This window comes from Aulonocara stuartgranti (genome assembly GCF_965226115.1).
Source record: "Aulonocara stuartgranti genome assembly, chromosome: 20".
Classification (NCBI taxonomy): Eukaryota; Metazoa; Chordata; class Actinopteri; order Cichliformes; family Cichlidae; genus Aulonocara; species Aulonocara stuartgranti.
This window is the reverse complement of record NC_138956.1, coordinates 12,385,002-12,410,093: the sequence shown is the minus strand read 5'-3', so window position 1 is coordinate 12,410,093 and position 25,092 is coordinate 12,385,002. Positions and strand designations below refer to the sequence as shown.

Genomic DNA, 25,092 nt, shown 5'->3' with positions numbered 1-25,092 from the left:
CTATTTGATGTCTGGCAAATTCTGTTCTGCTTCTGCTTTAGCCTGCATTTCTGCTGTATTTCGGCTCGCATGTGATTTGCAAGAATGATGTGAAGACACTGACTTTGCTGATTAATCTTTACACTCTAACCTGACCTCCAGGTTTGAAGCTTCATTTGGATCTGGAGGATCTGACACGTCAGTACTTCACGAAGATGTAGTGTGCATCAAATCCACCATGACATTCTTGATGTATGGTAAATCTTTTCACTCTACAGAACACCTAACACCACTGAACAAAGTCCAACTTTTAAGTTACAGCAGCGCAAACTGTGAATCACACTGTTATTATTCCATTGGTGATGGAGAAAATATAGAAATGTACTACTATTTGGTCCTCATGTTGCTTTCTCGATTTTACTCGATACGAATTAAGGAATTGACTGGTTAGATTTGTATGTTATTCATCACCAACAATATGTATTAAATCAATAAAATTAGTTTCACTTTGATCGTCCCACAAACTAAAGTGTTTTCCACATCCATGTTATTAGGCTGTTAGTCAGTAACCTGTGTTTAAAAAAAAAAATTTAAAAAAAAAGAAACCCCACAAAGGGTAACAGGTATTTAAACCCTTACGGGGGTTGTTGACCCATTATCATTTGGCTCATCACATTATGCCACACGGGCCAGTCAAGCGATACTGACCCATGTGAAAAAAGACATGGGTCAGTATAGCTAGAGGTTTTAGGTGAAACCACTGTGAGACCTTGCCTCATCCTATCATGTTGAGAAAACATGATATTGAGGTCAGCTGATGCAAGATGTGTGTGGGTGTTAAGGCACCTGGGAAGGGATCTCAAAACTGCATTCTAGGTGACTGATAGTTAGTGTTGCCTTTTCAATCTGCTGTTTCCTGCCTCATTTAATGTCTTTTGTGCCAAATGTTCTTTTCCAAATATAAAATCTACTGAAATCAAGTTGTGAGATTTTACACACTGCAAGTTCATTAACTAAAAAGTTCATTGTTATGTTGCGCTTAACACATGTAAGAGTATACACTAAAAGTAGAGTAATAAATGTTTATGTTAATTCCATGTTCTTCCAAAGAATAAAAGCTGTGTTCACTTTATGATTTCAGTATATTTGTTTTTTACTCACTTCTTTTTTCTGTGTAGAGCTGGGAAGTTTTCAGCTCATGCTAGTGCTGACAAGTTCGCTTGGTAGGTTCACATGTGATAGTAAGTGGGTGTTTTTGGTCATTTGTGTGTTAGAATGTTTCTTGTTTCTTGCTTCTCAATTCAAAGCTTTCATTATTGTTTTGATTAGCTAGGATTCAGGCATAAGAAGATCTCTGATACACTTAATAATTATGCTGAGTAATAAAAACTTTGCTGCTTTTAGAAACACTGGGATTTGACTAATCTATGCATAGTATGAACACAGTGTGTGCACAGAATTGAGGTTTTTCACAACAGTTTAGATGTTTGCTAAAATATTTGACAGAAAATCTGCTTTCTCTCCACCCACTAACTGGCAGAAATTAATCTTTGAACCCAAAGCTTAGATGATGATGCACTGGTGTGCATTGTGAAATTTTCTGAACAGCTAATCCCACTATCAGATGTCTGCATTGTGGAAATGCGATTATACATGTGGAAACATTTGTGGGGAAACGATAAAGAAATTCTCAGTGGGCGCCACTACAACTTTCTGTGTCCACTCGTGTAATCGTGTATGCATGTGAATTTATGTGCATGCAAAATGTCATTCAAGACAAGCGAGGCTTCAGGGGACTTGGTGCCGTGTGTGCATGCTGAGAAGGCGTGATGCAGGGATTAATCCGTAGGGATTTCTGTAGTGCTGTGAATAATTCATTAAAAATCTGAGTTAATGACACATTTGATTTTCAAGCAGCACTTCTGACTTGAGCTCGAGAGTGGGGTTATGAGTGAATACGGGGATTTGAAAAAGATGTCCGTGTGTGACAAAGACCCAATTGGGTGTGTTGGAGTAATATTGGGATTTTTTTTCTGTATGTCCATTATGAATTAATCCCCACTGCTTTGTATGTAGAGCGAGTGTATATGGAGATTGGACATACATATTCAGAATGTATATACACTTGTAATTTTTGCAATCCACAAGGTAGTGGGGGGCAGGAGTGCAGGCATGGATAGACCTTAAATATGGCACCAGGCTATCAGAGCACATTGCTATAGAAGGACTATAACCATTCTGAAACAGAAGCCCCCTGTATTTTGTTGCTCTGTGACTTTAAATCAGGTCTTCCGTTGGTATACACAAGGGTGCGCAGATTGATTAATTAAATTTTCATGCCTTTAAGGAGCTGCTAATCAATCTAAAACACTTTCATCAGTATCTGTTTCATTGGAGTTTTTGTATCACATCTTGTTCTAAATTCTTTTTCACAGGCTTTTCCATCCAGCCAAGAACAGTGTGTGTGTGCATGTGTGTGTGCGTGTGCATGCACACAAGCCCCTCCGATTAAATACCGCTGGTTTGCTATCACCCAAAGGCGTGGGCCACCACCACAGCACACCACAGCCATCATATTCATAATGGAGATAAAATTAATTTGCTTTCCCCTCCTCTATCGCTTCCTGCCACTCTCCACCTCCTCTATCGCTTGTTCTCTCTCCCTGCTCTCTCTCCTCCTACACCATTCCCTACATACATTTATCTCTATAGTGTGTGTCCTGCCATCTTCTGTGTCTCTTTGTTTCACTGCCATGTTACAGCAGGCCAGGCAGCAGCCTACAGCCTCTATCGGTGTCAGGTTTGTGAACCGCACAATGGAGAGAGAGGCTATTAGGTGCTTTCTGGCTCCTCTGAAAACGTTTGTAGCAAATAGGCTTGAGCTTGTTCTTGCGTTTCTTATCAGGAAAACACCATGCTTCAGTGTGCACATCCATCCATTAGTTGTTCTTCTTTGTTGGTTAAAATGTATTAGCATAATTTAAAAAAAAGAAATTTTACTTATGCAACCCATGCAAATGAGCACCTGCTAATGAACTGCTGTTTAACAGTCAAGGAAAAGCTGTATAAGAAAAAAAGGAAAATTTATCATGAACTTCTTTTTTCCAAGCATGGGAATACAAGCCATATAGATCCTCTCAAATAGCTGTGAGAGGGACAGAATTCTGAGATTAAAATCAGAAATGTCAAGTTTTAATCTGATGTTTTTCTCAGAATTCAGTGAAAAATAAGAAATCCCCACTGTTTTTTTCTAGTGTACCTAATCCTCTTCCATAGACATGCACTTTGACTCCCACAAATAACTCTGAATTTACTGGGGTAGTCCATTGTGAAATAATTCTACCCGTATAGATGATTTCCCTTACGATGCAGGGATTTTATTTTAAATAATTTAGATATGTGTGTTTTTCTTTATAAATCCCTTCCGAGATGCACTGGCATTCACAGTACCTTTCTGAAGACCTTGTCATGTGGAGTTGAGGAACGACTCAGCCCTCACTAGGGGCAAGATCACTGAGGCAGTTGGCTGGGTCTCTAGGCTGGATGAGGTTTGCCTTGAGTTCCTAAAGGCTCCGGATGTAGTGCATGCTTTTACAATGTCATGTGGAGATCTGGGACGATGTCTGTGGACTGGTAGACTGGGGTGGTGGTCCCCATCTTTGAGAAGGGGGACCAGAGGATATGCAAGGATGTGTGGGAGTTTGCTCAACCTATCTAAATGGTCTTGGAGAAGACCTAGGCATAGCCAGGTTGGGGGAAGGCTTTCACTTTGGTTGCCTTAGATCCTATCCTACCTCTGGTTTTTGCAGATGATGTGGTTCTACTGGCTTCGTCAGGTGGTTAAATGAGAATGAGCAGCTTCAAATCTGAGGCCATGGCTCTCAGCCACAAAAAGATTAAAGTGACCACTCAGGGTCAGAGACAAGTTGCTGCCCCAAGTGAACAGTTTAGGTGTATCGGGGTCTTGTTCACAAGGGATGAGACAGGGGAGCGTGAAATTGACAGATGGATGAGGTCACGGCTGCAGTGATGTGGACTCTGCACTGGTTCATCGTGTTGAAGAGAGAACTGAACATAAAAGCAAGGCTATGAATTTACTGGTTGATCTACGACCCTACCCTCACATATGGTCACAAGCTCTAGGTAGTGACTGAAAAGAATGAGATTGCAGATGCAAGTGGCGGAAATGTGTTTCAAGGAGTGCCTGGGCTTTCCCTTAGAAATTGAGTGAGGATCTCAGCCATTGAAGAGAGGCCAGAGTAGAGCTGCTACCCCCGCAACCTGGCCCCAGATAAGCAGAAGAATATGGATGGAAGAAAGAATGACATGTTGATAGTATACTGTGAAGTACAACATACAAAGCTTTACCCAAAATAGAAGCAAAATTGATTTTAAAATAGATCAAAAAATACTTGCCGTGTTAAATCTGACAGCAGAAAATGCAGACACCACCAGAAAAATGAAAAGAAAAAAGCCCAAACATTATCTAATGCAACGATATGCAGAAATCTCTCTGGTTAGGGTTAGATAAAAGTATAATAGCAGCTTTATGAAAAGGCACATAACCCAAATAATAATAAAGCACCTTTTTACTTGTACAACAAGCAATTCTTGACATATTCTGCAGACTATAACACAATATACAAAATTGTATTTTTACGATTTCCTAACAATCAAAGGAATACGGTGCAATTTCTATTTAGTTTGCTATGTTGAAATAAAATTAATTTATTATCAAATGTTCCTCCATCCAAGGAGGATAGCAAAGCTTATTTCTTGTTCATCCACAGAGAACTACTGTACATCATGACCAAACAACTTGTTAATTCTTTAGTTTTCTGGAAATCTAAGTAAGGTAAGTGCTTAATGTGCGTTGTTGGAGAATGGGGCTTTTAAGTACTCTGCTGATGTGATGCATAATTCAAATCATGTTTGAGAGGAGAGAAAATCATTTGATTGCACCACTTGACTTAGTGAGGGGGAAATGATAAGGCCAATCGGCTGTCATCATCATCTCTCGCTCTCTCCCCCTTTCTCTGTGTCTCTCTCGCTCCTTCTCTGAATGTTTTTTTTTTAATAGCATTGCCACTCTGAATTTTGAACACACTTATGCGTGTCTCCACAGCATGATACAATCACACTGACCTCATGTGATTTAATGTAATCAGCCTTCTCAGCTTGTGTGAAATTGTATTGTTCTGTTTCAAGGAAAATGCTGTGCGATTCTGTGTAAAGGGATCGCACAGCGTCGAACCAGAATAATTCTGTGGGGGAAACGATGAGGCAGTGTCATTAGGCAGACGGCTGTGTGTGAAAAGCTTTTGGCTCCTTCAGGGATAGCAAAACGTGTTAATTATTGCGTGGAACAGAAAGTGTTTGTAATCATGCAAGCTTCAAGGAAGGCTTCATTCAGAGTAAATACTCTAGTTGACATGTTTATATAAAAATATTACACTAGATACACAATATACACCTTTCTGACGATCCCCTTAAAGAGTTAATTAGTGCTTCAGCTGAACTCATTAGTAGATTTGCTGAAAAACAATAAATTAATTTTATTTGATCTTAGCATACAGTTTATTTTGTAACACAGTAAGAATGTTTGACAAAGAAATATTTAAAAAAATACAACATAATACAATAAGGTCTAACATCTAAGATTAAAAAGACATGAACTTGTCTGTAGAGTTGTATCTTCTCTGTTGTTTAAATGTAAATTTGTTCCATCCATCAGAAGCTTATTCAAGTAAGTCAAGTGGCAGCCATAATTTAAAACTTAAAAGCATATCTGTGTCTGAAGTTTCCAGGAGACCACGAGCTGCTGAGGAGCATTTTGAACGCAGGGAACCTTCACAATGCTCTAAGTGAAATTCAATTTTATTTATATTGCACCAAATCACAGCAAAAGCTACCTCGGGATTCTTTATGTAAAAACCTTACAATCATTGAGAGAAAACCCCAACAATCAAATGACCACCTATGACCAAACACTTAGTGACAGTAGGACGAACACGAGCTGCTGAAGAGCATTTTGAATGCAGGAAACATTCACAATGCTCTAAGTGAAAGTGTCAGAAATCAATTTCTTTGCGTTTGTAAGTAAGTGAGGTTTTCTATGACTTAAATCATGGCTATGGGTCTTAGGGCACTGTAAAAGAAAATTTAAAAAAGAAAGAAAAGTACACTATATTAACAAAAGTGTTAGGAACTTGTGTGTCACTGCAGTCTTAATCCAAAGAGTTTAATGTGATGTTGGCCTACCCTTTGCACCCTCTTCTGGGAAGGCTTTTCATAACATTTAGGAGTGTGTTTATTGGGATTTTTGACCATTCTTCCAGAAGCACATTTGTGAGGTGAGACGCTGATCAACTAATATATTTGCAATACTGTGCATTACAGTCACTTTGACTTGACTTAGGTACCGGTGTTACAATATTTTTGTTCTATTAAACTATCTCAGTAAAGCATGACAGTTTCAATGTGACAGTGAGCCATCATGCACAATACCCTTCAACTGAAGCCAAATGGAAGTCAGCAATTAATCATTTCGTCTTATAAACTGCTGGTTTTTCTACAGTGACTTGTGTGAAAAAGACCCTGTGATAAAAAAAAAAGTTAACTTTAATTATTTAAAATTTTAATTTTAAGTGCCTTACACTGTGTGTGTCTGCTTTGCTGGATCAAATCATATCATGTCCTGTGTCCCAGATGACTATACATTTAACTCATGGCTCAGATATCTGCTCTCTTGAACTTTTCACATTTTGATGACCTCCATAGTCACTATATTCTTCGTCTTTCACCATCCAGCTTTCGGTCATCAGAAGATGCATGTGGCTCATTGTCATTGTTCACATGCATACTATACAACTGTAAGCAATATAAATATTAATAATGCACCTGGACGTTTACCTTATTGTATACTTGGTAAATAACCACAAACAGGCATTGGGATTGGGAGTATCAGTATAAATACTTTTTCATCATCTATTTTTTGTCTTTTTTTTAACCCAAATTCATTTGTCAAACTCATAAAAAGAGCCTTCTCCAGGTCCCTGATTCAAAGCTTTGTATTCATCTGAAACTGCCTCTCACCAGCCCCGGGATTTCCATATAAAGTCCTCTTTTCACCCTCATGCTCCCTTTTATTCTCTTTTCTCTCTTTTGCCTTTGATCAAGTGCATTTTCCCTCGTGTTTGGTGGGACGTCAAGCTTGACTGCCTGGCAGTGGCCTTCCTTTTAAATGTTGTTTTTATTGCTCTACTGTCACAGATCACTGGCCAGAGACTGGAGTGGCAAAAGAGGCTTCTACACCATGCGGCACTCATACATTTCTCAATGACGCTCACTGAAAAGGTGATTTTCTGCTTGTCTGGAACACTGGGACAGTTTGGCATATGAAGCATCTTCTGTTATGAATGCACCAAAATTGAGCCTATAAGACCAGGATTCAATGTTGTGAGGTCTGATGAGGTAACAGTCATGTGTAATTTAGTTGTATTATTAAGTGGGCTTATTTCAGCATTGGCAACAGAGCCCAAAGGATTTTGTTGGGAGGGGAAACATATTTTTGTCAAGATGTATTATCAGTGGTGGATGAAGTAGCTTATTAATAATGCATCCATATGTACACATATTCTGCTAAACCAGAACAATGACATAACCATAAAAATGAAAAAAAATTAGGTTTAATGTTTTAAATGCATATTCTAGAATGTTGTATCCAACTTCAAATTAATTTTATTCATATTGCACTAAATCACCCACCTCGGGATTCTTTATTATGCAAACCCTACAATCATTGAGAGAAACCCCCAACAATCAAATGACCACCTATGAGCAAACACTTGGCGACAGTAGGAGGGAAAAACTCCCTTTTAACAGGAAAAAACCTCTGGGAGAAACAGGCTCAGGGGGGAGGTAGCCATCTGCTGCAACCACCTGGACGTGAGGAGAGGGAGACAGGACAAAAGACACACTGTGTAGAAACAGCCAGAGATGATCAATAACTACGTAACTGAAATAAATATATAAACACATGGAGAGTAAAAAGAGATGAGTGAAGAAGTAACACTCAGCACATCATAAGAAGCCTCCAGCTCCAGAAATGTTCTATTGGTGTGAAATGGTATTATGAGGCCTTTAAGATAAGATAGGGCCTGATGACGCAAGACTCTTTAATCTTGCTGTAGCATTTAGGATCAACTGAAGCTTTGTAGTCACTTTTTAGGACACCCTGATAATAATGAATTCATTTATTGTATTGTGTTATAACATACAATTATAATTGTATGATAACATACAATCAATGTGTTCCCGTTACTGCTTGTTTAGAGGATCTAACTTTCAAGCACTGCCATTGATTTGCAGAATTCTTTTTGGGCAGGGGGAGGGGCCCTAAAAGTAACCATACTTTTAACTTCTCCAACTCTGATGGTATCAGCCCCAAGTTTCTTCAGACCCGTGTCTGTTAACCTGAGTCAAATTTACAGCTCACGTATAAGGCAGCATATGATACTGGCGTTGAAGTAGAAGCCGACATTATCAGAGCTTGAGAACTGTTGACCACCACATGTGACTGGAGTGATTGGATGTATTAGTCATGGGCAGAAGGAGGAGTATAGAGCACTAGTGAATGATTTTGTGGCATGGTCTTGGAGAAATAATCTGCTTCTGAACATGAGTAAGAAAGAGTGAGAGGGAGTGGATATTGTGGATGAATATAAGTACCTGGATGTCCAGATTAACCACAGACCTCGAAAACCCACACAGAGGCTGTATACAAGACAACAATGTCCTATGGACGCTGAGACCTTCCCGATAGAAAATGATGGAGATTTTTAATCAGCCAGTTGTGGTGGTTGTGGTGTGCGCTGTTGGCTCTGTGACTGGCTGCAAACTGGACACATTTAAAAAGTGATCACTGAAAAAACTATTTTCAGTCATTCATAACCCTGATCAACTTCATCACCGCTTACAATTTCCGCCAACAGACTGATTCAGCTCCGCTGCCACAAGAACAGATACAGGAAATCTTTCATACAAGATGCAACAACCTTTTATAATGCAATTCAGATATCTGACATACAGTGATCTGCTTTTTCATTTGAACATTTTATTGATATTTAAGGTGGTTTTTCCCCTTTATTACTGATTTAGAAATATTATGTATTTCTTTACCATTGCTTGGAATTTCAAAAATATGGGGAAAATAAAGTATTTCTTAATATTATTGTTGTCTATAATAGTGTTTGTCCGCTGTACTGTTAAGCAAATTAAGTTATATTTGCAAGTTTGGTTAAATCACTTATGAGAAAATGAATAACACAGATACAACGGAATACAAATAATCCTAGTACAATTGTTCACTACAGGCACGGAGAGACATGGAAGTCCAGTCAACGGGAGAATTCAGCAACAGCATGGATGATGATGTAACGATGACAGTAACTTTGAAAATAATCAAAATCCCTGTCCAAATAATCGCTCCGACACTTTACGAAGATGGTTGAAAACTCTGCTCATGCAACGTCAACGTTTACGACAATTCGTTGCTACGGCAATGAGTGAAGACTGTTTTACGGCAGGCATGTGTATGCAGGGAGCTTGTAGTTAGCGGAATAGCTGTCTACTTAAACTGTGAGAGCGCTTTTTCAACTTTGAAATAAAATTATAAGAAAGCTGAGACTTGTATCCTGGACAAATGGACGTCGGAGAGCTCCTGAACTATCAGGTAGACGTTTCACTCCTGATAATGTGTGTGAGAGCTAACTAAGCTAACAGTAACTTATCTCATTCATTGGGTTGTAAATAAACGCTAACAGTTTAATGTGTGTGAGCATGTAGACTTTTATTTAGCCTCCTTTGTTTGCGTCCTTGTTTAATGATCAGTCAATTAGAACTGAGTGACGCTTGCGCGAAAAGAAAACAACTTTGGATCTCAAGTCCGTGTTTACTAACGCTAGCAGTTAGCCCGTTTGCTAAGTCTGTTAGCTATCTCGCAGCAGCACATCAAGAGCGGGGAAACTTTGCGGACTTCCCTCAGATACATCTGTTTAAAACTAGTTATGCCTAGCAAAGCATTTTGAATCTTTGGGATTCTTTCGTCAGTTAGATTCGGTCTTCTATATGTTAATGTCGAAACAAATGTGTACCTGAACAGTTTCGTTTATCATACAAGGCATACGTACGAGAAATCGACTTCACCCAGTATTTGCATCAAATATGCAAATCGCCATTATGTCCCATTTCATAAATCTGTATTTCAGTAAAATCTCGTCTTCTACTTAGGCTCACTGTTTAGTTGCAACTTTTTTTTTAATGCCATCAGTTTTCTTAGATTAGTTGTTTGACAGCTGCTTCGATTAACTTGATAAAATTATATGTGCTTCTTTTTTTTAAATTCATTTGAAAAGTCATGATTGAGTATTTCTAGATTGACTTTTCTATAGTTGCGCCAGATATGACCTAGTCAGGTGCTATAATGGTGTATTTCATTGATTGTTTTTAATCTCATTAAATGCCACCTTGCTGAAAACAAGCAACCACATAATTTTGGGCTCTCCAAACACTTTTTCATATATTCATCTTATAGAGTAAATCCCTGTACACACATTTAATGATCCCTTTTCTTGTTGCAGCCTGATAGGGGAGCAAAGCGTCCCAGGGGCGAAGAGGATGGAGGAGCAGGAGGAGATGAAGACTCCAGAGGAGGGAAGCAGCTGAAAGGGATGAGTGCTAGAGAGCTGGCCAGATACAGGGAGGTGGCAGGAGCAGAAGGAGGTGCTGAGATGAGGGAGACTGAGGAGCTCATAGGGGACAAGAAGATAATCCTGGAAAAGCTGATGGACCAGGATGCAGAAGAACCCGAGGTGGGTTATTGTAATTGTTATGTTATTATTATAGAGTTGTTACTCTGGTTTCTTTGGGTGATGAAAAATGAAGAAATGTGACAAAGATCATGAAAATTAAATATGTTCCTTTATTCTCATATGTTTTGAGTTCATAGTTTGCATGGCAATCTTTAAACAGCTTTCACCATACTAGCATGCTTCATCAGGACATAAGCCATATTAGCAAATTCAGATAGATTTACACAAACGCTACTAAAACAAACACAAACATGCTATGATTAAAAATGTTTCAGCCAGATTTATACCGAATCAGACTTATTAGATGTTATTTGTTGGTATACTCTGCATGCATTGTGTCTAAATGTAACTACCTGTGACATCTGTGTCGGTGGAGTAATTAGAACAGATTAAGATTGACAACATTAAATAGACAAAAGTTCAGTTTCTTTAACACGTGGGAGCACATCTATTAAGTCAGACTTACTCAAGAGCGTGTTTGTTTCCTGTAAACAACACAAACAACAGACTTAAATGCATTGGCATTCTTTGTGAATGGTGCATTGATAATATAAAAGAGCAATTTAATTCAAATGGAATACAGTGTTAAATGACAAAGCTGACTAATTTCTTTTAGGCAATCTCTGCTTTAGTCAGGAGGAAATAATTCACACTCCTTTGTTGAAGACAAATGTGAGATTTGATGGTGCTGCCACTAACTCAAATTCTCCTCTTCACTACTGCTGCATCCTGCCTTTGGGTCTGATTAAGAGATCCCTCTTTTTACATCATTTAAAGTCACGCCATTAAACGAGACTTGGCCACTGCGGTCATGTCTGTTTATTGTTCTGTGACCTGTTAAAGTCGGTTAATTAAAAAAACAAAAGTAAACGTCCATTTATAAAGTGTCTTTGTATTTTTTATTTTTGTTCCAAGCTGCTTAGTCTGCAGTACCAGCTTAGAATAATAAGCAATAAATGATATAAACTGTCAGATGATTATTGTAGTGGGCACACAAAGCTTTTTATAGCCACTTTTCACTTTCCTTTTTCATAGTTTTCTGTGATTTCCCCACTGGTTTCCCTGCCCAAATTTCCCTTTCAGTTTCGTATTGTTCATTAATCTTTCTGGTTGATTTCTATCCAGGTTTCTGCTTTAAAAAAAGGAATTGCAAAATGGTTTATTCCTGAAAGCTCTTTGAGAGGTCCTCTTGCTCCACTGGGGTTCAAACTTCCCATACATCAATCCTCCAATCACAAAGTTGCCAGTCTTGCCAGTATTGCTGGTCCCATATTCAGTGACCACACTGGGTGTGCAGTCAGTCTGCAGGGTCTAATGCTCTTATGGCTTTGACAAACCAAACAAAACTAGATTACTATAACCAGGATCTGCTGTCCTGAATCACCCAGTTACCGTATTTTCACGACCATAAGACTCACCGTACTAAAAGGCGCAGTCTCAGTTATGTGTGCCATTACTGTATTTAACACACACATAAGGCGCACCTGATTATAGGGCGCATACAAGTATGCGTGTTTAAAAATAAAGCGGGAGCAAAACAGAGTTAGGTACTCACATTTTTATTACCGGTAATTGTCATCATCATCAGCATACAAACATACAAGTATGCGTATTTAAAAATGAAGCAGGAGCAAAACTGAGTTTGGTACTCACATTTTTATTACCGGTAATTGTCATCAATCAAACCCATCGAAGTCCTCATCCTCTGTGTCTGAATTGAACAGCTGTGCTAAATCTCCATCAAACATTCCAGGTTCACTTTCTTCACCGTCAGAGTCACTTTCCGTGCCGTGCGGCTCCTCGGAAATGATGCCGGCTTTTGCGAAAGCTCGAACAACAGTGCCAGCAGACATGTTAGCCCAAGCATCTACAATCAATTGGCAAATTGTGGCGTAAATCGCCCGGCGCTGCCTTCCACTCTTGGTGAAACTGTGGTCTCCATCGGTCATCCATCGCTCCCACGCCGCTCGCAGCCTTACTTTGAACGGGCGGTTCACACCGATGTCCAGCGGCTGGAGTTCCTTTGTCAGGCCTCCCGGAATGACAGCAAGCTCACAGTTCATTTGTTTCACTAGCTTTTTCACATTGGCTGTGAGATGGGCACGCATAGAGTCACAGATCAACAGCGATGGTGATGCGTGGAAAAAACCACCTGGTCTCCTTACATACACCTCCCTCAGCCAGTCTTTCATCATTTCCTCATCCATCCAGCCCTTTTCATTTGCCTTAATGATGATTCCTGCTGGAAACTTCTCTTTAGGCAAAGTCTTTCTCTTAAAAATCACCATAGGCGGCAGTTTCTGTCCATTAGCATGGCAGCCAAGCACAACAGTAAAAGAAGACTTTTCGTGCCCCGTTGTGCGTATCGCTAGCGTGCTGGTCCCCTTCTTCTCCACAGTGTGACTCACCGGGATGTCAAAAGTGAGCGGGACCTCGTCCAAGTTTGTGATGTGGCTGGGCTGGATGTTTTTGTCGGCGATGTGTTTGCTGCAGTAGGAGCGGAAGATGGCCAGCTTTTCATTACCGGTATAATCCGCTGGAAGTTGCTGCGCTACCGTAGTCCTGGTCCGGATGGAAAAATGGCACCGTTTCATAAAACGAAAGCACCAAGACGGACCTCCTCGGAAATGTTCAATTTTCATTTCTTCTGCTAGCGAAACTGCTTTTAGTCGAATGGTGACCGTCGAAACGCTTCTCCCGCTCGTTCTTTGTTCGATGATCCACCGCTCGAGTCTTTCCTCCAACTCGGGCCACCTCGCCTTATGTCCGCGGAAACTCAGCTGCGTCTTCTTGACCTGTCGGAGCTTGTTTTCCAGCTTCCTCCACTTGCGAACCATCGATTCATTAATCTTAAATTCTCTCGCGGCTGCTCGATTTCCATGTTCCTCCGCGTAGCTGATGGCCTTCAGTTTAAACTGTGCTTCATAAGCGTGTCTCTTTGCCATTTTCAGGGTTGTTAAAACAACGATGTTCCACATAATCGCACATACCTGACCTTATATACAGGTATGTGCGATTGTCCGGTATATACGATCAACGCCCACACTTCACCCTTTAGCGTTCTCATGGTGTTCTCTACTACGTCCTCCTTACAACACACAGGGCGCACTGCACTATAGGGCGCGCCGCACTTTTTAAAGAAAATCTAAGGCTTTTATGTGCGCCTTATAGTTGCAAAAATACGGTAATCTTGGATCTTTCAAGAAACTTGGAGAGAGTGAGACTTGAATTGAAACACCTAACATGGTGAAACAGCATAAAAATAAGTTCCAGGAAAGGTTGTTTTATTCTACATTGTTATCTGTCCAGCACTGCGGAGGTTTATAATCCATCAGGAGGTCAAACACATTCTCTTTTCACTCAGATGCATTCCTTCTGATTGAACAAAATGTCTGCACAATTTGCTTCAATCACATGATTAAGGTGACCCTACAGTCTCTTTGTTGTTATGGCAGCAGTTGCTTTAATAATTTTATTTTTCCCTTTTTCTCCCCGTCTTCCCTTCTCCATCTTTTTGCTCCCTTTCCCCTGTGCTAATCAAACAGGCAGAACTGGTCGATGAGAGCTCAGTGAAGAAAATGATCCTGACCTTTGAGAAGAGGTCATACAAAAACCAGGAACTAAGGATTAAGTTTCCAGACAATCCAGAAAAGTAAGCCTATTACAGACAGATTAATAAAGTCTTGTTTGACTTTATTCCAACAAACAAAACTATATGTGGACTTCAGTGGATCTAAAGAAAAAAAGAGGGTCTCAGCATTTCTAAGAAACACTGTCATTATGATCAAACTTATAATGCAAAACTTCTGATTTGTGTTATTAAACTAGGTTCATGGAGTCGGAGCTTGATCTGAATGACATTATCCAGGAAATGCATGTGATTGCTACGATGCCAGATCTCTACCACCTGCTGGTGGAGCTGAACGCCGTCCACTCACTACTGGGCCTCCTCAGTCATGAAAATACTGATATCCTTTCACGTTGAGATTGATTCAGATCACCTCTCTCTATTGAATGTTTTGTTACATAACATTGGTCTTTAAACTTGTTCCCTGTATCATAGAAGTTTACTGTTGTAAACGTAGCTAGTACAAAGAACCAAGGACAGGATAAGAACAATGAATGTGAGCTAAGAGAGTAAAGATGTGTCAACTTTTTATTGAATTTGTTGCACACAAAGCTTGTTGTTGTTGTTGTTTTTTTTACTATAAACTTGCTTTTACATTAAAACTGTAACAAAATACAATTTACTAAGTGAGTCATATTTCAGATTCAAAACCATATTGGAGTAAATGCATAAACCCTTAAAAATACACAAAATAAATATTACTGTAGCCATTAAAATACCTTCAGTGAAGGCACTGGTACTCAAGATGCATCTCCCAGCAACAAACCAAAAATATAGACCAAACTGGGTGATGAATTTGCATTGTGGGTAAAGTAGTCGCCTGGCTTTTAGAGGAAAAGAGAAAGCATTGATTTTACTTCTACAGTATTATAGGATTGCAGAGTTAAATCAAGTATGGAGTATTGTTATTGGCCTGAGCCTGAGCCACATGTCGCCATAGCCGTGGTGGACCTGCTGCAGGAGCTGACAGATATTGACACACTTCATGAGAGCGAGGATGGTGCTGAGGTACTCATAGATGCTCTGGTGAGTACAAAAGTTTCATGAGTCTCTGATGATATTGATGAAGCAGCACTGTTTGGAGTTAGTATTTAAGCTTCTTGGCTCTGGTGGAGAGAAATTGATTGCTTAGTCTTTGTTAATGAATCAAAAGCAAAGTTTCAGTTTAGTCTCACTTAGAAGCATTCATGGTTTTTGGTTTTGTCTTCTTTGTGTGTGGTTTGAAACACAAATTACATTAAATTAAAATAATTCTAATAAAAAGCGTTGTATTAAAATAACTTCAAAGGGGAAACAAATCCACAAACATTAGTTCTTAGTAAAGCTGCCAGTGTCATTTACAGGGGCACAAATGTCTGAAGTTACCTGTTGATTTATTTATTTAAAGTCTTTTTAATTATCTCTCAGCGGTGAGCTGTGACAGTTAAAAAAACATGATGGGATTAGCAACATGACAAGAACTCAGTCAAGAGGAAAAAATGGATTTCAGTATGTAGTTTGATCAGCATAATTATAGCATCGACTCTCCCACTCTTTCTTTTTCGTTCTGTTTTCTTTGTCACCCTCCGGCTGTGTGTGTTGGCATCACTTCACCGTTGATGATCTCTCCCTGTCTCTCCATTTCTGTATATTTAGCCCCCTCGTTCCTTTTTTTTCCTTTTCTAGTTCAGCCTGTCGTGTTGCCGGGCTTTCATAAATATTAGAGTGTCGTGATTCTTGATAGCCGATTATGTTTTTTGACATTTAGATCGACACAGACAAAGGTCAAATTACAATAATATGCGGGTAAAGCCATGATGGAGAAAAGAAATGCATGCCTGTGTTTCTTCACACCTGTCACTGTGACACTTCATAAGAGAATCAGTTGACTTTTTTTCTCTGCTACACTTGACAACTTTGGTTGGGAGTCTTGGGAGTTTTTGAGTAGTTTGATCCCAATATTTTACACGTCCGCGTGGCATTTTGTACATACTGATAAATTCAGTGCAACTTCACGAGGATAGCACTGTTTCTGATGTGAACAAGATGCTAACACCAGACCTGTGTTGTTATTGTTGTTGTTGTTTTTTAAGTATCTATGTTAGCTAATTCAAGTTTATTCATTTACCTGGTATGGACTTAAAAAGTGACAGGAGAAGGGAGCAGGAGATTAACAGACGCTGTGCCAGTCTGTTGTGGTGAAGAGAGAGCTGAGTGTGAAAGCAAAGCTCTCAATTTACTTGTTGATCTACGTCCCTACCCTCACCTATGGTCACGAGCTGTGGGTAGTGACCGAAAGAACAACATCGTGGATACAAGTGGCGGAAATGGGCTTCCTCTGAAGGGTGGCTGGCCTCTCCCCTAGAGAAAGGGTGAGAAGTTCGGCCATCCGGAAGGGGTTCAGAGTAGAGCCACTGCTCCTTCACATCGAAAGGAGCCAGTTGAGGTGGTTCAGGCATCTGACAAGGATGCCTCCTGGGCGCCTCCTGGGTGAGGTGTTCCAGGCATGTCCCACCGGGAGGAGGCCCCAGCGCAGACTGAGGACACGCTGGAGAGATTATATCTCTCGGCTGGCCTGGGAACACCTTGGTGTCCCCCCGGCCAAGCCGAAGGGGGTGGCTGGAGTGAGGGAAGTTTGGACTTCTCTGCTTGGGCTGCTGCCCCCACAACCTGGCCCCGGATAAGCCGAAAAGGATAGTTGGATGGAGGGATGACCTCTGTGGATTTTTAGCACTTTCTATAGATGGTAGATTGGATTTTATAGGTGAAATCAGCACCATGGATCTTTGGTTGTGCTCTTTGAACAATTTCTGCAGTATAGTTGGTAGCATCATCCTGTTCTATTCAATGAGATCACTGCAGAACATTACTCATAATATTAAAGTACCTTCATTGGCTCAGCTTCTTCCTTTAATGCATGTTGCAAGCCCAGTAAACACAGTACCAGCAGCAGAATGTGGGGATATCACATAAGCCGGACCAGTGAAAATCCTCTTTCTATCTGTGTTTAACTGCACATTCAATCCCTGTGATATCTAATTATATGAATGGAAGTGTATTTGTAACAGTAGGTCTCTGTTTTTTAATATGATAAACAAATGTTGCTGTAGTAAATGAAGAAATCTGTCAGAAGAACTCTTTGGGCTCAAAATGTAAAAAATTGTGTAATTTCAGAAAAATGACAGATTAGGTTCTGGTAGCTCAGCTCAAATTGTCCTGTGATTATAAAACAGATGGTTTCTGTTAATTCACACAAAATTTTCTTTCACTGTGATATATTTAAACAAAACAATTATACAGTAGATAGTGGAAAAAAAACAGGAACTTTTGCCATTTATTTTTGTTTATCTATTACTTAATTACTTTTGGCATAGTATTAGTGGCCATGGTGGAGGTCTTTATCTGCACAAAAAACTTTAAAGCTCAAATTTTCCAAAGTTGTCTGAGTGGGTTGGATGGGAGTCTTTCCTGGACCGATTCTGGGACCCAGACCTCCTGATTGACATCCCTGAAAGAACCTGTTTCATTGGACCACACCAACCTGCTCTGTTTTCTGGTTCTCATGCTAACCTTCCTCTTTGCAGGCACATTAAGAGGTAGACATGAATTTTTAGTGTGCAATGTCACCAGCAGACACAGCTCTTTATGTAGCAAGCAGCAATGAATGGTTTGCACATTTGTCAGTTGTGGCCCTCATTAAGGTTTTCAGCAGTTGTGTTATTGTGCTGTTGGTCTGTATAGTAAGCCTTGGGCTTGTTGTCCTTTCTGTAGACATAATGGCGACTGCATACCACAATACCTCACAAGAACTGCCTTCCTTTGGCCTAACGCTGTCGTTTAGTTGTCAAATTCCTCAGCTCATCTCCCTACCTCTCCTTAATAGCATGTGCCACTGTAAATAATTAATGAAATGTATTCATTTTATTGAATGTTTGGATGTATAGATGGTTTCTGTGGTGTTGCCCATGGGGTCTTTCTCTGAAATGGTCTTACAAACACAGAACAGAATATTAATGTTACTTTCTGTGTAAGTATAATATGTTGAAATACTGTTTGTGTTCTAAATAACTGACACAGTCAAGTTAAGAACACATATCCGAGGCCTCTATCTTAGTTATATTGGTGTGTGATAGGAAGAACTGTAGATGAAGCAGGATAAACATCAGAAATTGCTGACAAAACTGGCTTTTGTGTGTGTTTGTGAGCTGGCTTCTTATATGATAGTGACTCGGGTAGCTGTGCAGGGCTCGCAGAATGAAGGAATTTTATAAATGCAGTCCATTTACCATGCAATGGAGCGCCCATAAACCTCACTCTTCTTTACAGCTACTTCCAAGGGAAACAGTTTCAGGGCAGCAAAGGTTGGTTGAATCCATTTGTCTGTCCTCTTTGCTGTAATGCCCTCGGCTCCTCTGTCCTTGCTGCCTGAAGGCCAGGTGGCATCCTTGGTAAGATAAATCAAAATGATCCACGGTGGTCTCCAGTGGCTCATAAATCTGTGTTGACTGTCTTCTTTCATCTATAAGAGTACATTTATCCAGCCCGCTGGCACCTTGCAAGCTTTGTGTGGTTATGAGTCTCCAATCTTGACTTGACTGATAACATTCGGACATCGTCAGAGAGGCTCCAACAGGAAGCAAGCGTCTTCTGCTAAGACAAGTCTTAAAAGTGAACCATCTCTCTGTTATCCCTGGATAGTCTATATACATCTTTTCTCTTCTTTTTTTTTTTGAGATTGAGACTATAATTTTGTTTTCAGACAGGGTAGACACAATCATCTGACAGACCTCCAACAAAGTGCAAGGGTGGGAGTGTTTCTAGAACATGAAAAAATATTGTCTCTGCTATGTTACCTTTCACCAAAACCTTTAAAAGATGAAAAATTGTTTCTCCAAAAGTCTGATAAAGTTGTATATGACCTTTGGCAAAATTGTTTTAGAACCGTGACTTGAATTTCATCTTTGTGTGTCTGTAGTTGGAGGGTCAGGTGGTTGCCCTGCTGGTGCAGAATATGGAGCGTCTGGACGAGCAGGTGAAGGAGGAGGCTGATGGAATCTATAACACCCTCGGTAAGGAGACATAATCCAAAATCTTAGCAATGAAACTCCAATTTCTAGTTGTCCTCAAGTAAACTGTCATCACACTCAGGAAGAAAAAACATAAACAAAACAAAACATGGATTTACAGTTAAACAAGGCTACATGTAATAATGTGTTTGTCAGCTAATTCCATACTTTATGCTTGAAAAAAGGTTTTGTCCACTTTGGCTAAAATGACATTGAATAATGGTTTAAAGGACTATACACGGTGCTTTTTCAGCTGTGGAAATAACATGAATGTAACTTTGATTTCCTCAGTCAGGTAATGTCTGAAACTACAGCGCTACCACCTGAAATAGGACTGAAATACAGCTAAAGTCATGTTGTTCTCATCTGTCCAACATATATATGTAAAATAAATCAAGCAGTCAGTTGACGTTTTGGCATGAAGCAGTCAAACGTTCATCATGGATTGAGTGGAATAGTAGACAAGTGAAACTGCCCAAACAAACCAGGTGGCAGGAATAAAAATTGGAATTGTTTATTTTTTTAAACAGTCTGTTTCTGTCCTGTTGTTCAGTGGAGTGAATTCAAGTAATTCAAGTACTCCTCAGTAGTCTCATATGAGCTTTTTTTTTATTTATTTCTGTGTTGCTTGAATGCTTGAAGTTATCAGATTTTGGCACTTTGGTATTAACAACTACGAGGGCAATCCCAAAAGTAAGGTCTCCCGTTTTTTTAGAAATACAAACAACTGTTTATTTTCTATAATATTTACATCATTTTAAAGGTTAAAAAATAATTTTCACCTTTTTGGTGGATGCATTTTTGTAGACGCTGCGGCAGTTTTAGAAGGCCTGTGTCATACCAGCTCGCCGCCATGTCCTTCAGGAAGCGTTGAATCTGTCACTTCTTCATCGGAGCAGAATCGTCTACGGGACAAATGTTCTTTCAACTTAGGGAACAGGTGGTAGTCACTAGACCACTTGTGAACGTTTTTGACATCCATGCACGGCTGTCCGTACACTTTCGTCAGTTAGCGTTGAATTTCAACCGGTTTAATGCCTTTTGCGTTCAAAAGTGGAATAACTGCGCGAACCTCACACTTGGCGGTAGCGTTCAACAGGAGCTCCATTTTCAAGGGCTGCCAAGCCAAGATTGAGAATCCCAGCGAAGTCGTGCATGCTTGTTTCGGAGTGGAGAAAGCACCAACCACAACAGTGTGGCAAACAGCCGTACAAACAGTTTCCCCACTCCTTTGGAGATGTTACTTTTGGGATTGCCCTTGTACATATTTCGATGAGTCAGCAGGTTCTTATTTGTTATATTTATTATTTGTTTATAGATACATTTTTTCCACCCACCACATGTTTTATTCGTTCTAATTCTGTGGCTGCACGAATTATGTGGCCCTTTGCAGAGTTGATGCTGCAGCATTCTTCTACTTTCTGACTTTATCAGAATAAAATAGAAACAAAAATGTTCTGGTTATTTTCTAAAATACTAGTATTATACGGCAAACAACTCTTACATTTATAGATATTTATACTCATGTTGCACAGTAACTGTGTGCTTTAACACTCAGAGATCCTGTCTAATAACTTTATTTGGTCTGCTGTTTAGTTGCAGTAACAACACTTACAGCTGCTTGTTGAATATCTAGGAGGGAAGAAATTTCACAAACTGACGTATTGTAGCGGTGGCATGCTATCACAGACCCATGACCTGTGAGCTCTTTAGAATGACCCAATCTTTCACAAATGCTGTAAAGCCAGACTGAACAGCTAGGTGCTTGAGTTTTTGTATATATGTATTTTCTTATTATATAATCCTGAGGCAATGGGACTGAAAACACCTGAATTGTGGCCCAACACCTTTGTCCATAATGCATGTAGATATCTGGATCTTCAATAAATGGATGCACTAAAGCCTCCTCAGGCTAGCGGTCTTAAAACTAAAGCTAAAGACATTCACTGCACATTTGTAGTTTTTAAGCAAATAAAATCTTAGTTCTTTCCCCCCCCCTTAAAATGTAGTTTTTATTATTTTTGTATTTCAGTGACCTATTTTTTTTCCTACATTTAGTAACCTTAATTAATTTTTAGGGGGCATGTTATGCTGAAGAAAAACCTCTTTTGTTTTTTTTTCTTTTTAATGTGTTTGCCGTAATGCTTGTGTTCAGTTTTTTTCCGCGAACTTCAGAAATCAGTAAATATTTAAGTTGCTCATGTAACACGTAATAAGGGCTACAAGTGAGCAGCATAAAGCAATAAACATTGGACGCCACCCTAAATGCAGAGTTGTTCATATGCAAAACAAGGGAGACTCCTATTTGGTGTCCTATCTCAGGTGCTGCAGAGAGTCTGGTCCTAAATTCAACACTATAAAAACAGACTTGGTTAAAAATAGCACCTCAGTAAGATTTGAATATTTTGAGCAAGAATAATTGGCAAAGCGTGCCTTCTTTTTAGAACTGAAACTTTTCGAGAGGGAGGTGTGCCTGTAAGGTGTGTATGAGCCAGGGTTATGTCTTTGGGCAGTGCGGTGACAGGAAGTCCTTGCAGACTTGGGTATACATCATAGAGGCTATAGACTAACTTTATTTGTATTCTGCTAGCAGTGTGTCCCCCTGTTGCCAGCTGCCCTAGAAATTTTCAGTGACAGTGAAAGGAAGCTGTCAATGTCTCTAGCACCAACTCTTTGGAGGTTTTATACCTTTTCAGAGCCTACCATAAAAGTCATAAGAGTTTCTGGGGAGTAATAATTGTATACACAAGGTCCTGGAGAGGGCATGGGCCAGCAGATAGTTTGAAAAGTCCTGGTCTCTGTATTTAGCCCCACATGAATCAGACTTTTTCTGCCTCTCAGCTCTTTTTGTGTAGAATGAGTCTACTGAGACGATTTTTTGCCTCTTTGTTGCCAGATTGAGGCCGAGTGTCAAGAGGGCTGTTTAGGTGTGTGTATTTGGCTCTGTGTATGAGGGTTATATCGTGGGGGCAGTGCTTGTGCATCCTCTGCTCAAGTTTGTGTGTGCGAGTTATCAAGGGAGCTCTCCAAGCTTGAATAAGCCTTTTGTCTACCTTGGCTGCTCTCTACTCTGAGCCGGCTGTCCTCCAGGATGCTGTCTGTCTGCTCTGTTTGAATCACTGATAAAGGCTCATCTCTCCCTCAGCACCCTGTCACTTCATCCCCTGTTTCACTCTTTCAATCATTTCCCTGTCATCTGCAGCTGTTCTCTCCAGATGTTTTTGCTTTATTTCAGTTTTTATGCTCTTGCAAAACTCTCTTCCCTTTGTCATCTTGTTATCTCCTCATTCACTCTGTTTTCCATCCCTCATCCCTGACACTGTCTTCCCGTCCCCTTTTCCCTCCCTTCTGCTTTTCCTCTGCCTCCTTCCTGTTAATCTTCCTCTTTCCCCCTGGTGTCATGAACACCCCACAATGTCTTTTGCTCCCTTCAACCCCCTCTGCACTTAGTCTACTGTGATGGAGACATCAAGTCTTTCTGATGATAACATTAAGGAAGAAGCTGGGACAGAAAACAGATTAACCCTCTATAAAACTGCACCATGTTGTAAAGTCAGAGAATGATTTTTGACTAATAGTTGATTTTGATATTAGGCTTAGAAATAAAACGACATTGCACACAAAGGAACCCAGAGCAACACAGATTAAACATAAATGTTAAGACATGCTTCTATAATTAGGCAGAAAGTGGATTAGTCACATCCGGGCAATTCTTAATCCCTTAAATAAGATTGGCATTGGTTTTGATATCAATCTGGCAGATTTTGATGTCTATCAGAAATCCTTTTAGAAACCTACTTAGAATGAAGGGCTGATATTAACAGTAAAGACTGAACTATGGTGTTGTGTGTTGCAGCCATCATTGAGAACATGGCAGAGTTCAGACCAGGCATGTGCACAGAGGCTGCCCAGCAGGGACTCATGCAGTGGCTGCTCAAGAGAATCAAGGTAAGAACGAGAATATTGTTTTAAGTTGCCCCAAGAAGGCTACGTGATTGGTTTGTTAGCAGGATTTGAATAATTTTTTTAATTTTTCCCACCAGAAGGCCAACTTAGAAGTTTGTAACGGTGGAATCAATCTGGATTAATACATTTCTTTTTAATGATTATTTGTTGTTGCAAGATATTGAGCCTTTACAAATACATATCACATTAAATGTCATCATCATGTTCTTAAGCAAATATCAAAAACTAATCCAGAGTTTTCAGCGTCCTTCTCGATTTTTAGACCCAAGCTAAAACAAAATATTTTGAGGATAAAATATGTCGTGACTTCTGTGTTATGGAGTTTATTTACCAGTATTTTGATGTTGAATTAGCATTTGCCTTTAGTTCCCTTCACTTTAAGACCTTCACGTAGTGTTAAGCTATCTTGCTCCTAAAGGTGTTTGAATTAATTCTCATAGAAATTGTTGTGGGTGTAGAGTGAGCTCATGTTAACAATCTGTTAAAATTAGGCTTAGATCCACCAAGGTCTTTGAGGTCAACTTAATTATTTGTTGGAGTGTGGTGTGTATTGTGAAGACGCAGAAAGTACATTATAAAATAATGTCACATATGACCTCTGACCTCTCCTTCAGGGTCAGTTGATTGATCTGAAGGTGAAAGTGATAATAATCCAAAGTATAGAGCTATTTTAAAACTATATTTCTTCTATTGTTTGTTTTGATGACATATAGGCATATAGGGAATGATCTACCAAAGTGTGGGGCCCGCCCCCTAGGGGGGGTGCTGAGCCATTGCAGGGGGGGCGCGGTATGAAAATAAAAATAAAAAGAACGCTTGGACACTGCTAGCATAATGGACAGGTTTTTGACGGGGCGCCAACACAAACGCAAAGCAGGAGATGAAGCATTGCCAAATATGTTTCCAAACAAACTTCATTCTAGGCCAAATACTAGAAAATATGGTGAAGCATGTCTTCCCTTTGGCTTCACCTGCACAAGTGCAGAGGCAGGTCTCTGCGACAGAATTAGTTTCCCCTGCGTCGGGAGCAGCGCTGGGCTCTCCAAATCACGGACAAACAGAATCTCACATTCTTGATTTTTAGTTCACAAACACTTCTTGTAATGACTAACTACTCCTGACATTTTGGAGATGTTAGCTCTTCATACAGTAAAGTTACAGCGGGATACAAATAATATCAGGCTGATCCTGCCACGATTTGTTCCCCCTGTCGAAATCACGGACAAACAGTATCCCACAGCTGTTTATGTTTTTGAACCCATTTTGCACAGAGAGGCATTTTTTGAAAAATGTATTGATAGCAATGTTGAATATTATTACACAGGAAAAAAACAACTACACGTAAAATAATCACACCGTGACGCCTCTGCCTTTGTAAATGGAGGGACAGTAACTGCGTGCGTATATGTAAGCGTGTAAAACCTGCAGATAGTCAGATTAACAGTATTTTGTCTCTATCTGCCATTCTGCAATTCATCTCTTGTAAACAATAACGTGGCGCGCAGCGTGACGTGAAAAAAGGCACATACCTTTGACGTTGCGTGACAAACTGTGTATTCCTCGTCCACACGGAAACGCAAAAAACCGGCGTTTTTAAAAAACA

At 39.9% G+C, this 25,092-nt stretch overlaps 1 protein-coding gene across 1 annotated transcript in view; it reads left to right on the top strand.

Annotated features, from left to right (window-relative positions):
- Positions 1-9,520: 9,520 nt before the first annotated feature.
- ctnnbl1 (catenin, beta like 1) overlaps positions 9,521-25,092 on the top strand; it is a 79,089-nt gene continuing 63,517 nt past the window's right edge. The window contains exons 1-7 of the mRNA XM_082517918.1: positions 9,521-9,712; positions 10,620-10,850; positions 14,396-14,502; positions 14,679-14,830; positions 15,419-15,504; positions 19,433-19,526; positions 23,380-23,471. Of these exons, the coding sequence (XP_082374044.1) occupies positions 9,683-9,712; positions 10,620-10,850; positions 14,396-14,502; positions 14,679-14,830; positions 15,419-15,504; positions 19,433-19,526; positions 23,380-23,471 (792 nt within the window). The 5' untranslated portion in view covers positions 9,521-9,682. The remainder of the gene's footprint in view (positions 9,713-10,619; positions 10,851-14,395; positions 14,503-14,678; positions 14,831-15,418; positions 15,505-19,432; positions 19,527-23,379; positions 23,472-25,092) is intronic.